The following is a 16,836-nucleotide window of genomic DNA, read 5'->3' on the forward strand; positions in this document are numbered from 1 at the left end:
AAAATGCAATCCAAATATACAAAATCAAATTTGAAATTTGAGAATTATGTAAAATTTGGAAGAACTTATGCTCATATTGTTGCAACAGAAACTATTATATATGATCCTATATTGATCCAGTTGATTGAAGCAAACTTTGGATGTATTAATTTGACCTATTTTAATCCGTCCAAGTTTGACTGACTAACACGTTCATTTGCCATCTCTAGACATAAACAATCTTTGACACACCAAGAGAGAACAAAAGACCAACCTCAACTTCACAGCTATATACAGCTTATCAAACATGCTGAACAAATGAAAGAATAACAATTTTGAGGATGAAGTTTCAGTTGGGCAAACTTTTTCTTCTTTTACTCTCTAAATGCATATACAAGATTTCATTCCAAGTATCTGGAACTCCTGGAAGACACCAATGGCTACAATCTTGAACACGCGAAGAGCTACCCGGTTTTCTTCCATATATAGAAGGATGACCATCAATCCTGTAATCTGACAAGCCAGTTATGTTCAAAAAGGTAACTGGAGTCTTCATCTCGCCTATTATTTGCTCAACTATCATATTCTTCTCTGGATATTCACCTCTGTAAGCCTCGGGGAGCGGTTGAGAAGCTTCTCTGCAGTGCCCACCAGTGTTCCACTGACCCCCACTGTCCAATTTAAGAAGAGAATAATGAGCCATGAAGCCAATACATCACAAATCTTATGACAATGAGTTCAAAGCAAATCAAGCCATACCTGAAATGAGAAGGGGCAGAACTCCTGAAGAAAACTTGTGTTTTGCTTGGATTGACGTGTCTATCAATCCATGATGCCCAAGTTGTCAGGGATTTTTCGAAAGCTGTTGAAACATCAAGACGGGGATGTACTTGATTCCTCTCCTGGTAGTAATTCTTCCTGTTGTGACAATACCAGTTATATAAGCGAGTAATTAGAAGATGTTAATACAGCATCCATCCACACAAGAACACCAGTAACTTGTTTTCCATCGTCATAGTAATAATTGACAGGATGCACCAAAAAACAATCTAGTTCATTAACCAGTATTGTCAGGGTCTTTCTATATGCTATATCACGGTATCATGACTATGTTTTCATATCAACATATTGGCTACTCTAATTAAACAACAACAATTATGGCTCAATCATAAATAAGTTTGATTTATATGATCAATCCTCACTGATCATGTCGCACCATTTGAGCTCTTCTCATGCCAATATAGGCTTCTCCAATTAAACATCAGTAAAAAAACTGCTAGTAACTTCCAAGCACCATATGTTAAGATAGATCTTCATATGGATCATTAAACTAAGAACTACTTAAAGAACAAATTCTATTCATCCAATTATTGTTTCTCGGATGTTAAACTTGAAGAAGAATGAAGTAGCAGAATTAGCCAAAATAGCCGTCCACTTAACTTTTTAAACTATAAATAGCTGGCGGAGGTATAATACACATATAATCCATGTATAATATGTGTATAATCGTGTATATTCTATGCATACCGGTTAGAAAAAGTAAACAGTAAATCTGACTGTCTATTTGTGTGAAGATCCCAATAAATTATTCCCGAGGAAAATAGTTTCCAAAAGGCTTACCCTGCTTTAGTTTTATGGTGATTCCACCAATGAGCAGTGTTAAAGACCAGAATATCAGCCCCTCTCCATCTTGATGAACCTTTGTCCATCGTATCAATACGCAAGGTCTGCACCCGTTTGCTGCCTATTCTTGCCTTGCCCTCATGAACCAAAAAATGAGTAACATAATATTCAACTGTACATTGGTAGTCCTGTAACAATGACACCAAAAATTTGTAAACTGCAAAAACACAATGTTTCACATATTCAGTTAATCACAAATTTGAATTACTTACCACAAACTTAAAACAATAATTTCCCTTCTCTTTGGTTATTCTCCGACCACGAGTCTCATAAACCTTTCTTGGATCTTTAATTGCTCCGATTAACAAGCACAACATCGATTCCCATTGGTTCCTGTTGATGGAGTCACCAACAAACACTAATCTTTTTCCTCTAATAAGTTCCAGCATCTGAGTAGCATTGAACCTGTACCAAAAAATCACAAGCTAAGAATTACTGTATTTTTTTCAAGCTCTTTTATTACTCTTCCTACTCTTTTGGTACTAGCCAGACAATGAAAGTGTACAATTTAAGCAATGGATCCACACACACAAAAAAAAAAAGAAAAAAAACTAGGGGCAAAAGAGTCAAGTTTTTATTATTTTACCTTGGAATGTCACAATCTTGAGGTTGCCACCTCCATTTCATATAATTCTTATCCAATCTTCCATTACTTTCACAACTAAAACCTTCATCAATGTAGGGACATGAAGCATTTGTGTACAAAGGATAGCTCTCATCAAAGACCCATTTCCCTTTTGAGATGTCACATTCTTTCTTATTATTCATCACCTTAAGCACATCACTAGAAGCTTCTCCTTTCTTTGACAAAGTAATAGAGACATTCTGCTGCTGCTTCCTAGTAGGAATACTACTATTGGCACTATCTATTTCAAGATCCTTAGAAGAAACAGTTTCAGATTTGGTCGAACGGTTACCAAAAAAGGTCGAATTTTTAACACTATTTATATCATAAGCCACTGTTTGAGGCTGACTTTCCTTTTCCAAGATTTTCTCAAATGTAGAAAAGTTAGAAATTTGTGATTCATTTTCAACTCTACTGAAATGGGTACTCACCAAAATCGAGTTCTTGATTTGGGTTGCTGAGTAATTTCTGTAAAAAGAAGTTAAAGTTTGAATCTTGAAGGGGGATCTTAGCCCCAAAGAGACTGAAGTAGTAGTGTTGAAGTGAAGATGAGTTTCTTGACGAGTACCTAGTGGAAGGTTGAGAACCCAGATGGAGAAAAAGATGAAAAAGATTAGAGAAAATGTAATTGTGAAAGAGAAAAGCCATAGCCTTTTAGGCTTAATGGAGAAACTCCTCTGCTTCTCCATGAGATTTCTCTGAGTAAACTGGGTTTTTTTTTTCCTCACGGCTTTTCTTCTTCTGTAATACTACTTCACTACAAGTCAAGAAGAGTGGTTAAGGTATGGTAATGTACAGAGAGGCACATGCAAAAATTAAATATTAATATAGTACTACAACTAATCAAGAAAATAAATTAGTTACTATTCAGAATGATTAATAAAACAATGACAAGAAAAAAACGCAGATAATGAGGATTCAGACAGAATTGATGATGGGGGTGGTGGAAAAAGGATCGTGTGACAAAGTGAGTGTTAATTGTGCACATAAACTAAATATACCTAGGTAAGAGGCATGAGCCTTTTCTATTTTTAAAAAAATCGTGTTTATCATTTTGTTCTTGTTAAATAGCTTGTGGTTTATCGGATTGTTGGTTGAAAATTTGATGTTTTAGAGTGTGATTTGGTACGGAGAAAAAAATCAAAAAAATGTTTCAAATTTTTCAATTAGAAAAATAATTAGTGTGAATATATGGTAAGTGGTTTTCCAAGTTTAGTGTTTTCTTCCCACTTCCACCTCCCACCACTCTTTTGATTTTCATAGTATTTCTTTTTATTAATAGAAATGTTATTGGGATGATATTTTTTACTTGATTATGAAACATTTAAAAATTAATATAAAATTATTATTTTTTCTAAAGGGATAATTTTAGAGGCCTTTTCAGATTTCGTGAAAAGACTACGATATTATATTTATTTTTTAATTTTTAATTTAATTTATTTGTAATAATTTTTTTAAAATCTTTTCACTATTAATGTAGAAAAGCAAAATATGACTACTTTACCAGTAAAGTTACAAAAAAAAGATATTTGGGAACATTAGTAATGTATAATAAAAAGAAGTACAAAACACACAAGACACAAGTGGGGGTTCTATTGCTAGAAAAAATAAGATTTAATGAAAAATGTTTCAGTAAATTTACAGACGTGAAAAGAAAGCGTTATACTGAAAAATATTTCAAAAGTATACGTGATATCGTGATTTACAAGGAAAGTCAATGTGAGGAGCGAAGTTAAATGGATATAGCCTGTTTGGATTAATTTATTTTTAAGCACCTTAGCACAAAATGATTTTAAGTTAGTCAGCTAAATATTTAAAAACAACTTATAAGTCAATTCAAACGGTTTCTTAAACTTCGTAAAACTACACAATATCTTCTAAATTAAATAATAGATATATATAATAATTATTACATTCTTTTAATTTATACCCTTTAATAATAATCTTAACTCCGCTGCTATCAAAACAATGCACAGGAGAGGCGCTGGCACAAACTGACATCCAAATGTGCTGTGGAATTTTATAACAATATTCAAACAACAGAAAATTTGATTTTGTACCTTTTACAAATTTTGTTTTAAATTTATATTATATTATAAGAAATTTTTATTTTAACAAAAAAATATCTTATTTTTTAAGAAAAATTATCTAATTACACTTTTTATTTATCATATTTTTCATTACTCCCATCCATTTCAAAAAAATCAAAAATCTCTTTTTTCCATCCGAATATATTAATTTTGATTCATAAATTATTTCTATGTTCAATATATTATGCTTTAAATGTTACCTCCAGATACATAAAGTCCTAATTAATGTATCCGAATTAATTAATTATTGTATCCGAATTATCATATTTTTTTAAAAAAATTATAAATTAAAAAATGATAGAAAAAATAATAATTAACTCTCTACACTATATAATTTATTTAAGTTATACTATTTTTTATACATAAAAATTTGAAAATGTCATTTTCTAGTAATTATCATTTTCATAGATAGTATTGTACAAAATGATGAAAAAGTATCCACAATAAAGCAGATAACAAAAAATGAGAGAAGTTGGTTTCCTTTTATTTGTAGTCATCCCTAAATTCCATTTAAAATTGAGTAGTTCTCAACAGTGAAAATGTTTAGCAAGAAGCTCTTTTTATTTTTTTAATCTTAGCTTGCGGTTAAACTGGGTGCGTGCATTATTTGAATTAAATCAAAAAAATAAATTAAATGTAATTTTAATTTGGATTGATTTTTTGATTTAGTTGTTTAGTTTCGAATTAAAAGTTTACTTTTTTTGATTTTTTTGGTTAGATTTCGGATTTAGAAAAAAAAAATTGAAAATGAAAAATATATTAATAATATATATATATATATATTAATAATTACACATATAATATTTAAGTTAATAATTAAACTTATAATTAACCACTTTCATCTCCCTTTTTTTAGTTAGATGATTTTTATTAGGGTATTAGTAATTTACCGTACTAAGATATTTAGGCCCAATTCACTGGTCATTCTTATTTCACTCAATTTGTATTGTAAAGTTTTACTCATGACTTATATTAGAAAGTACATTTAAGATATTCAATATTATTACTTTTCATTGTATGTAAAAAAAATTAAGCACATAAATATAACGTTGATTATGCTATTAATTATTGACATTGTCACGATCCAACCCCGCGGGCTGCGATGGGTGTCCGAACTGGACACTCGCGTATACCCTTGCTAACCATAAGTAAATCGGTCTCCTATTTGAGTCAGTGTGCCAACAGGCAAGATAATATATAAGCCGACGAGGCTATCGTAGCATATCGGCACAACTGTACATACATACAGATACACAACCCACATACATGTCCACAAACCTCTAAGAGTAAGAACAGTAACATAAGGTGGGATAGAGCCCCCATCGTACCCCTGAATAAATAAATATATACATCGAGGGTTGCTACTAAAACTAGGCTCCGGCATTATAGAGCGCTTCTGAACTGCTGAGTGGAACTCGTACACTGACGGATCCCCAAAATGTGCATCTGTACCTGCGGGCATGAACGCAGTCCCCTCCCTCTCTTCTGAAAAAAGCGGGGTCAGTATGACATATGTACTGAGTATGTAAAGCATAGACATCATAAGGAAATTACAATTGGCGTAGGGATGCAAGGGCAAGTGTGACATCTAATCATTTACCGTACCTGTAGCTTATAACATAAGGTCATACATACTATCATCACGTACTGTACCCGTCCCGTTCGGGGACTTGGTGTAACGACTACATCACTCTGTTATCATAATCATCTGTATACTATTAGTGTTATCTCATTTAATAATGCCGAGGAACGTTCGGTCCAATCCACATATCATATAGTAATATCGAGGAACGTTCGGTCCGATCCACATATCATATAGTAATATTGAGGAACGTTCGATCTGATCCACATATCATATACTAATACTGAAGAACGTTCGGCCCGATCCGTATATTATATAGTAATGTTGAGGAACATTCGGTCCGATCCACATATCATATAGTAATATTGAGGAACGTTCAGCCCGATCCGTATATTATATAGTAATGTCGAGGAACGTTCGGCCCGATCCATATATTATATACCGTATCCGGCCCTTTATGGAACTCGGTAAAAGATGTATTATCGTATACACGAGTATGGTAGTGAGTAACCATATACAATCTAAATCATTATCAGAGACTCGACAATGTAAGAATATTAAGCTATCATTTGAGGACCAAAATAGTAGTGTAGCCATTTCGAGTTCCTTCTAAATGCCATTAAGGCCTATACCACTTAGGATCTCGATGACCCTAGACATGTACTAAAGTAATACTAATAGCTCATAGAATCAAGGATACCCGTCGTCACATCGTCGTTAGGACTAGGAGCTTATGTATCCAATATTTCTCAACCTATAGAGTTCAAGGAAAGTAGCTCAACCTACTACAAGAGTTTGACATTCAGAAGTGAATAAGAGATACTAATTACATTTAGGACTTAATAGTGGAGTTACCCCAGAGTTCGTATCACATTTTACTTACAATTAGGACATGCCAAAGGAAGAGAAAGAATAAGCTTTACCTAGTCTCTACTTTTCCTCAAGGAGTCATCATTTACATATATTGTACCCGGCCCGTCATGGGCTCGGTATCATAACCTTCTTATTGCATTACCTTACCATCCTAGCACCACACTTATGTCAAAGACATATCAAGAGGAAAGAAGGGTAACTCTACGTACTTATGTCAAAACATGCTAAGAGAAAGGAGATAACTTCACATACTTACTACTCTCCAACATATAGAAGCCTTGAGAGGCAATAACTCAACTAGTATAGGAATTCTACCATCGAGAAGTGAATAAGACTTATGAGTCATACTTGGAGTTCTATGAATGAAATTATCCCCACATTTCGGATATCAATCACTTAAGGCTAAGACATGCCAAAAGAAAAGAAAGATAGCTTCACATACCTCTTACGGATTACTCTTACACGTTCGCCTCGTCGTTTCTTGAACCTATTTAACATGAAAGTAATACTAAGGTTAATGACCTTTCACTTTCCAATTTCCAACTCTACACCCAAGTACTCATAGGAGTTATTTCCTTATCCATTACCCTCGACTAGTTTGTTACTGTTCCGAACCTATCGAAAATCGGGCAGCATCTCCCCTGTAACTTCAACATCCCCGAGATTTCAACTCGGCCACAATGTCAAAAACCATACCAAGAACAACAACCAGCAGCATATTTACAAGTAAATCACTTTAACCTTACACAATACAAGCTCCAAACAACTAGCTCCAAACTACGATACAAAAATAGAGTTTTTAATTTTTGTTTCACAAAATCTTTAACCATACCAAACGGAGGGTCGTGTGGCTGACTCCAGCAGCACCCACACCCTTGTTAAAACACTTTGAAGCCCTGCAACATGCAACCCAACAAGCTGCACCTGTAGCACCACAACGACAACCCACTACTCGACTTCAATTTAACGCTAGCGACATCAATTTAATTTATTTCTAACGCCAAGCATCCTTATGCAATTCTTCCACTTTCAGCCTCATTTAAGACATGTAATATACCCATAACAACATCATAAACTTAAATTTGAAAGGGAAAGCCTTACCTTATCCGAAACTCGCCAAAATTTACCTCGAAAGTTCTTTTAGCGCGCCTAAAACTTCATGGTTGTTTTATAATGTTTTGGGCTGCTTCAAACCATAAATTTTCATTACTAACACCTTCATAACATCGTGGTGCACCCTAGGTAATTAATTCGCAGAACGAAATCAGAGACTTATCTTTTTTTCTCCTACAAAACCGAAGCTCTCTCTTCTCTCTAGCTCAAGTTTCTTTTCTCTTTTCTTCTAGACTTTTCTTGAATTTTTTTTTGGATAAAAAGAAACTTAAAGGATAAGGATGACTTAAAAGTCTTCAAACACATCTATATATAGGCCACCTTAAGGGGTGACACGTGTCAACCCCTAAGTGGTGACACGTGCCAAGCCCTTATAGGGCCAACGCACCACCCCCTCCACTTAGGGGTTGCCACATGGCATGTGGGGCCCACCCCTTTTGCTACAGCTGCTGCCACGTGGCCCTCCCTCATGCTACCACGTGGCATTCTCTCATGGGCTGCCACGTGTCACTTTCTTTTCCTCCTCGTGGGTTCATAATCTCGTCTTGCTTTACGAACCTATGTAATCCTTACTATGTAACCTTGGTATGTACTCAAGTAGCTTAAGTATGTAAGATTTTCAAATTGGTAGCTTACGTAAGTAAGTCGAGTCCTACGACTCATTACTTGGCCTCCAATTCCTTCCGAATTCTTATAACCACATTTCAAATTGATAGCGTCATAGATTATCCGGCTCACATGACAACTTATAAGAAGCTTATGATCCTTTCAAGAAACTTAAGAAGCTTAAGAGGTTCAAGAAACTTAAGAAGCTTGAGAACCTTCCAAGAAACTCAAAAACCTCTCAGGATACAAAAGTCTTTCAAGGTACAAAAGTACGGAGTGTAACAGACATAATCGAATAATCGAACCGAAAAAAAACAAATTGAAAAGAAAAAAATCGAACCAAATCAATTTTATTTTGATTTGAATTGAATCACATTTTTTCAAAATCGAATAAGACAAAATCAAATCTAAAAACCAAATGCACACCCTAAACATACAATGAATGATTTCAAATCAACCTTGGAATATGCCACTAGAAAGAGTAAATTCTATATAGATTTTTTTAAATGAAAAATCTAACCCAAAAATTTATATTTTGTTTAAAAAAGACTCATTATTTTAAAATTTGTAAGAAAAAATGACTCGTGCTTGGTATTGTTCGGTGTGATAGGATTATATTAAAGAATATCTAGCTACTACTATTGTTGACTAATGAAATTTATAAAATTATTTATATTTGAACATTTGTAACTACAATCATTTATTTATAAAAGAAACATGGAGATAATCGATTTATCATTCGGCGCATTAGAATATTTCATTATCTTGTTATGAAATATAATTTACCTATTTGGTAAGATTATATAAGAATTAGAATTATTATTTTTTAGTTTTCAAAATTTATGAGATTTTTATGTTTATGAAGAACAATTCAACTTAAGAAAATTTATATTGTACGCCTAAATAAAGCTTCAACTTTATATTAATCTAATTTCATATTATGATTTCACATTATAATTTTATATAGCATGTTGAAACAGACCTCAAAGTATGAAAGGTTACTGAAAATATTTTTATTTATTTATTTTTTTCAAAAGAAAACAGTTACATCTTGGCAATGAAGAAAAGAATGACCATTGTGGTCCCATACTGCTCAAACTTTTGATCGTGTTGGATCTTCATTGACGTTCTACCAACCATAGTTAGATAGTATTCTAGAAAATTAAGAAGCATTACGTATTTTATTCATAAAGAACACAATTGACACCCTTTATCCTATGTTCAGTGAATTCGCATATCCTACATAAATTTAAGCCATTCTAAGACGCCACTTGCATTTAACATTTGTGACCCAAACACTTTTAAGAAGAAAAGGCGCCTTCTTCGACGAAGCTTATTCAAATATATTACTGTCTCGTTTAAATTTATTTATCTGATTTTAATTTAACACGATAAACTGCTTGAACTCCGTAAAAGAGCAAAACACATCCAAATACTGCGACTGCGTGATGCATAACAAAATAAATACTGTATATCCTACGACTGAGTTCTTTCTGAGGAACATAAATCAGTAGATGGTAATCAAGTTTAAAATTAACTCTTACACACAAATTAAAAAGGATGGATGGAACAATAATTAAGCAGAAAAAACAGCCTCAACAAGGACATGTTTTTTCCTAGGATATCCCAAACCAATCATATGATTAAGATAAACAGTTCCTTCCTTCACAGTTGCTGCTGTACTTAAACGATGAATAGCCCCTTTGGCCTTCCCCACAATAGTGCCACTCTCCCAATCATCAGAGCTCTCAACTAGTCTTGTAGGATTTCCAGCCACCACAAGCTTGGTTGGCGACAGTAACTCCATGCCATCGCCAAATTTCAAAGATCCATTATTAATCTTCACTAGCTTAACTTCATCACCCTTGGCGATTTCAATCTTGTACAAATTGCCAGAGAACGTATGAGCCACCAGTAAGTATCCGTTTGGATGATACACTATTCCGTTTAGCCCAACCAGTTTATTGTACCACTCTTTAGGAGTAAATATTGGGTTCCTGATTGTATATTTAAGATCTCCATTCGCGCCCACCTTCCATATCTTGTCTGCTTTGGCATCTGTTATGTATGCATTCCCCTCTGTATCGACTACCACATCGTCTGCAAATGCTTTCTCATCCTCTGCAGATTTGAGTATAGCATTATTACAGCAAAAATCAAGCAATTAGAAAGAGAACTCAGAGATGGATCTAGGATAATCAATTTGCATTCAGCTCGAACTATGCATATACATATATAACAAAATTACACACACATTCTGAATGCACTGACTCTAGATCTTGATTCGACTTTACACGAAGTCATTGTTTGATGAGCATATCTCAAAAATGCATAGTAAATGAAGTGTTCCAACACTAACACACCTGGACATGTGGAAACAATAATTTGACTAACGAGATGCCAGCTTTCAGTGCCTAGTTCATTGTTAACCATTTATTGCCCTAGCTCAATTCCAAGTGACATCTAGTCATCGTATGATTTTAAGTCTTAATATCTGCTTATGTCTGAGGCTCAATAGTTGGTCAAAATGAAACTCACAAAGCTATACAAGAACAGAAAACAGAAAAATTATTACAGGTCACATTGAGGGATAAAAACAATGTTAGAACTTCAAAACTCAATGGGCTTATTAGCTGTCTCAATAGACATATTCTCTGTCGTCACATGCAAATACAAAACTGCAGTACGTCTCAAGTTTCTTTGCTGGAAGAATATTGAAGGGCATGATATAACACAATCAAAAATGTTGCTCGTACTCTTTAAAAATGTATGTTGGATCATCCAAAAATATACAGGATCTATAACACATGTGCAGCAGTATTTTTGGAGAGTCCAAGCAGCATATATAGCTTCAGAACAATTCTCTAACAACTGAACTTTCAAATAATGAGGCGCCATCAGCCGTACAACTAGAAAGAAAATCCACAATGCAACTGAAGAAAGAAATCTTTCAAGAGATCTTATGCCAGAAAGAATGGTACTAGTTGTTCCTTTATGTGAAATAAAGAACATTTTTTAAGCTTTTATTCTTTCACTTATTTTATCTTCTACCGTAGCACCACATGTTAGTCCAGCATATATAAGATTAAAAGGCAAGCATGCGAGATCATATAACTTGTTTTTTAAAACTTTTGCACACTCCTTAGACAAAAAAATAATAATTATAAAAGTGTTTGTCTAAACAATCATTTGACTTTCTTAAACATCTTATTTAAACGTCGTGACAACTCCGTTTAGCCATAGATATTGAAATAATATTTGGAGATTATTTCAGATAAGTGTTTTCTCGATGAATAAAACTTCAAATATTTGAACTAGTTTTCAAACAACCATTTGGTTATGAATTTGATTAATTATTTCACTTCAATTTGAAAAAGAAGTGTGAGTAGTATTTCAAACTTCATATTCTCTGCCTAACCAATTAATATTTGGGAGTTGGGACCGGAAGAAATTCACATAATTTTCTTTTAACCCTAAAATTTTGGTCCTATGGTCTAGTGGTCAGGACATGGGGAACATTAGTTAATTCTCTTAATAAAAAATTTATGTTAAAAGTGTTAAAGAAAGGTCATATATATAAGGTAGTTTCTTTCCAACAACGTTAATGGGGTGTGAATAAGAATAACAAAGAGTCATGTTTTTTTTTTATCTTTCTGTCATAATAAATGTGAATATATGATTAATGTTTATTAAATTTATTATTATTGAAAGCAAAATTCTTTATTTTTATTTTTCCCACATCAAAGAAGGAGGTATCTTTTGGAGAGTTATTACTCCAATTTATTTATAATAATAACCACGATGATGTTATAATAATAAAAATAATTGTATTAATTTTGTCAATTTTTCTCTCTCACTCTCTCTCTCTCAATATATATATATTCTCCAAGTCTTGGTAGTTTTTCTACATCGGCAGGCAGGCTAGACTTAATTAATTGCAAACATATTTGGGAAATAGAAATGGTTTCCTACCCACCTAAAAAGAAGTGGAATATTAATTGAAGTCAAGGAAGATCCCATAATGAATTTTTCTGCCATCATTGGCCGGAAAAAGTAGACCGCACAACTGAAGCACATCAAATTATTAAGCCCCAAGTGCTTTCTTACCCAAATTCTCATCAAAGACTTGGAGAGAGACATCAAAGGTAAATTCAAATTTTTTCATGAATTTAAAATTTAAAGAAGTAATATATAATTAAGTTAAGGAATTTAATATATATAATAAATAATTCTAAATGTATATATAATATATTTTTTTATAGAAGGGATTTAAATGAACCTATCCAAACTCCGCCCACTTAGACAACTACTTGTAAGCTTATTTTAGAAAGAAAGAAAAAAACATGTCAAAAGTCAATATTCCAACCTACACTTTGGCTATACAAAGGAATACTCCAATCAGATACATTTTACCATACGCGACACACTTTTTTGTTTTAGTTTATCTCAAAATATATAACTTTTATATAGTTAAAAATAGATGAATTTTAAAATTTCTTTTTAAATTTTAATAAAATAATTTATAATCATACAAATATCTAAAGTTTATTTTATACCATAAATTTGATAAGTCTATCTTTTTTTCTTAAATTCTATATTAAATTAAACTATATAATTGAGACTTGAGAGCGAGGAGTACTAATTTTTTTTTAGGTTATATGGATATGCGCCATCGACTGACGGGTCATCTGCCCATGCTTGTTTCTTTTCCATTTTTAATTAGCAAAACAACATCAAGAATCTCGATGCAAAATGGTCGCCAACAAAGCCGGTCACAATTGTATAGAAACAAGTCGAGACAAAAACTAACTACCAATTCAATACTACTATTCAAAAAAAAGATATTCCATACCAATAATTACAGTGATAAATAAATTAATCAATGAAAATGTTTAGGCTTATACTCCCTATAGTCGGATTATTGATAATCAAGTGTAATAATTTCTTTATTTTTATCAAATTATTAAAATTTCTTAAAATTATGATTTTTTGGATACATCAGTGGACTTTCACATACACAAGAAAAATGTATCAGAGAGGAAATAGACTATTATGTATCCGAAAGGGGATTGAAATGTATCAAAATGATGTATTCGAGATGATTTTTGAATTTTTTTAAATGATAATTTTTTTTTAGAAATTATGAAAAAATAAATTATGTATTTAGATATTTTTTTCTTAATTTTTTTTTATTTTTCATATTTCAACAATTTACTTAATATAAGCACCAAATTTTACAGCAAAAAAAAGAATTTCATTATTATATTATTATTTTTTATTTCATTTATATTTTCTTATTTCATAAAACAAAATTCTTTTTTATAAAGATTCACTATATATAATTTTTACTATTTTAAATTTAATATAAAATTTAAAGTGGATTAGAGTAACTTTACATTAAATTTTATATCAAATATAATATTTTATGTTGAAAGAATCGTTATTTGGACTACGATCGATAATTAATTTGGAAAGGACAGTACATTACTATAAATAATTAACATTGTAAAGGGCAAAAAGGGCTACCTGGACCACTAAGTTTAGTGAGAAAAATCCGGTTCCACGACGTCATATCATAGGCAGCCAAAGCGCTATAGCGATTCCCAAACACATCAGCGACGGCGACCAAAACCCGGTTCCTTTCCCGGTCTATCGTAAAACCGAGCGACGCATTACCAGTCAAATCAGCGTCTTTAACGACCGGAATTTCCTGTAGCACGTCTCCCGGAGAATAATCGGCGTCAATCGGAATCACACCTAAACCGCCTTCGAAGAAACTGACGATGAAGCGGCGGTTCACATCGTCCCATTTGGAACACTCACGTAACCAGCCGGTACTGTGGTAATGGTAAACGTGGGTTGTTGGGGCGGAAGTTTCTAGATGGATGATAAAGGCGATTGGAATTGCAGATAGAAAAAAGAGGAGTAGAAGGAACTTGGTTGAACAGAAAAAAGATGCCATGCTTTAGTTTTTTTTATTTTTCTTTATGGAGAGAAAAATGTGGTGTTTTGAGTGTTTATATGTGAGTGTGAGAGTAGAGATTAGGTGAAAATTGGAAAGAAGATAAAGAAATACGGATGAGAAAAAAGTTACGATTCAACATGGGGGGCCGGTTCCAACTTCTTGTGATTTGAATTGCATCACCAAATTTGTTGGCGTCTGTTTCAACATAAAAATTTCTTATTTTAACAAAATTTAGAACCTATTTGAATTGGCATTTTAGTTTGGAAAAAGGGTCAAAGAAACAGACGGATTGAGTTAAAATTGAAAATCTTAAAATGGATTGAGTCATAATCCGTTCAATTTGATCCACTTAATTTCAATAATTTTAACATATTATTATTTATTTATTATAACTACAATTTGAATTTTAACTCAAGAAAATAAAAATAAAAATTTACAAATTCATTGATTAATTCTAAAAAATAGATAATAAATCATACCTTTAATATAAAAACATACATTGCATCAATACAAATAAAGAGCCTTAAAATAAGATGAAATTGAAGATTAAGTTGGCTCAATTGAAGATTCGAATTAAGGTTTGAATGGATTGAGACTGAACTTAATATAAATTATTTTAAGTTCAACCCATAAAAATTTGGATGAATTAAGGAGTTACTTATATTTGAGCTTATTTTAACACCCCTATTTCCCATTAAAATAAAATTATTCATGCCTTCGTAACTTGTCACAAATACTCGTATGTTTGACGATTCTCCAGCGGAACCTTTTGGCTTAACTTATACACTTTTCTCTTCTAATTGGATGATATATAACAAATTATATTTAATTATTAATTTTTAATTGACCCTTTTCCCTTAAGGGAAAGGGATATTTTGTTGAGCTCAAAGGGTGTGGGGGGGGGGGGGGGGGGGGATCATCTCTGTCCTTCTTTTCCATTTTGGGTTCTTTCTTCTTCTAATAATAACACTCTCTTGCAACAAAATAAAAAATAATTTATTCCCAATTAAACTGAGGAAAATGAAATTCAAAATTGAAAATTAACTAATCGTTTTTCATTCCCAATCTCACCCTCCGAGTAATAATAGTGTCCCCTCATTTTCGCCGTCATTTCAATGGCTCCATCGAGCTCAGCTTCGCCGCGTGTTATCGAGGCCGATAGCTCAAAGGAAGGCCCGTTCATAAGTTGAATCTTTGGAGATCTGCTGCCGGCGTAGGCCGCGGATGTCAATGCCTCCGCCGTCGAAGAAATTCAGGTCGATGGTTGAGATCATGAAAGTAATAATTAAATATAATTTGTTATATCATCCAATTAGAAGAGGACAGATATGTAATTTAAATCAAAAATTTCTCTCACCTTGCCATGGTGAAAAATCGTCAAAAATAGGGATATTTGTGACAAAGTTTCGTAACGGCGGGGATGAATAACTTCATTTTAACGGAAAAAGGGTTACATCAGCTAATAAATAAAAATTGAGAGATATTTTTGATCATTTTACCTTTAAATTTTTACTTTAAATTCTCAATTTTAATTTTGACTTATTTTATTATTTTAATTTAAAATAAAGTGTGTATAATTATATTTTTCAACTTATGCAAATAATATAAAATTATTTATTAATTATTTTAACTTAAAAATATTTAAAATAAGTCAATTCAAACATATTCTTAAAAAAATTCTCTAATTATATTTTATGAAAAAATAATTGAAAAGGGTTTTGAAATTTTTTTATCCTTGTCATTGCCAAATCCGTCAGGATCTACCCTTATTTTGCTACTCTCCCTACTAAAATCTCCTTTTATTTATCCATTTTAAATTTGACAGGCTTTTTAAAAACTAATAATTTACATCAATACTATGTCAAAAATAGGACGTTTCTTAGAAATATTGATTGTGTCTTTCATCAAAAGATTTACAATAAAAAAATTTATCACTTATTATTTTTTTCAAAATATTATTTAATTATTTTTATAATAATATAAAATTAAGGAGTTTTAAAATATATGATAAGAAAAAAAACATTTTAAAATTAAGAAGTATGTCCTAAGAAACATGATAAAAGATATTAGAAAAATTAATAATTAAGAAATTTTTAAATACATAATAAGAGGAAAATATATTTTAAACGAGATGCATCACAACAAAATAAAATTACGTTAGGAAAAATTAAGAATTTTGTCATCGTAATGTGACCTAAAAGTTCAAATTTTTTTGGTATAGCTCAAATACATTTTTTATTAAAATTTTTGTGATGGCAATATAATGTGGACTAAAATTTGACATAAAATAGAATCTACCCTTATTTGCCACTCTCTTTAC

General features: G+C 32.1%; 2 protein-coding genes across 2 annotated transcripts; both read right to left on the reverse strand.

Moving 5' to 3' along the window:
- Window positions 1-120: 120 nt before the first annotated feature.
- Window positions 121-3,177, reverse strand: LOC129887110 (protein trichome birefringence-like 6). The gene is made up of 5 exons (XM_055962072.1): window positions 2,249-3,177; window positions 1,875-2,067; window positions 1,600-1,790; window positions 739-897; window positions 121-650 (listed from the first exon to the last, which is right to left on the reverse strand). Exons 1-5 carry the CDS (start codon window positions 2,974-2,976, stop codon window positions 329-331), a joined length of 1,593 nt encoding a protein of 530 aa, XP_055818047.1. The 5' UTR covers window positions 2,977-3,177; the 3' UTR covers window positions 121-328.
- A 6,861-nt stretch (window positions 3,178-10,038) lies between these two features.
- LOC129887111 (uncharacterized) lies at window positions 10,039-14,688 on the reverse strand. The gene is made up of 2 exons (XM_055962073.1): window positions 14,078-14,688; window positions 10,039-10,672 (listed from the first exon to the last, which is right to left on the reverse strand). The coding sequence occupies exons 1-2, from the start codon at window positions 14,511-14,513 to the stop codon at window positions 10,128-10,130; spliced, it is 981 nt and encodes a 326-aa protein (XP_055818048.1). The 5' UTR covers window positions 14,514-14,688; the 3' UTR covers window positions 10,039-10,127.
- Window positions 14,689-16,836: the final 2,148 nt, after the last annotated feature.

This window comes from Solanum dulcamara, chromosome 4 (assembly GCF_947179165.1).
Source record: "Solanum dulcamara chromosome 4, daSolDulc1.2, whole genome shotgun sequence".
In the NCBI taxonomy this organism is placed as follows: domain Eukaryota; kingdom Viridiplantae; phylum Streptophyta; class Magnoliopsida; order Solanales; family Solanaceae; genus Solanum; species Solanum dulcamara.

Excerpts from the sequence above, each read along its gene's own strand:
- LOC129887111 (XM_055962073.1), bottom strand. The coding sequence starts at position 14,513 with ATGGCATCTTTTTTCTGTTCAACCAAGTTCCTTCTACTCCTCTTTTTT. Across the intron at positions 10,673-14,077 it reads CACTAAACTTAGTGGTCCAG|AGGATGAGAAAGCATTTGCA; the intron begins GTAGCCCTTTTT and ends TCAAATCTGCAG.
- LOC129887110 (XM_055962072.1), bottom strand. The coding sequence starts at position 2,976 with ATGGAGAAGCAGAGGAGTTTCTCCATTAAGCCTAAAAGGCTATGGCTT. Across the intron at positions 898-1,599 it reads CACCATAAAACTAAAGCAGG|GAAGAATTACTACCAGGAGA; the intron begins GTAAGCCTTTTG and ends TTGTCACAACAG. Across the intron at positions 651-738 it reads TCTGCCCCTTCTCATTTCAG|TGGGGGTCAGTGGAACACTG; the intron begins GTATGGCTTGAT and ends TAAATTGGACAG.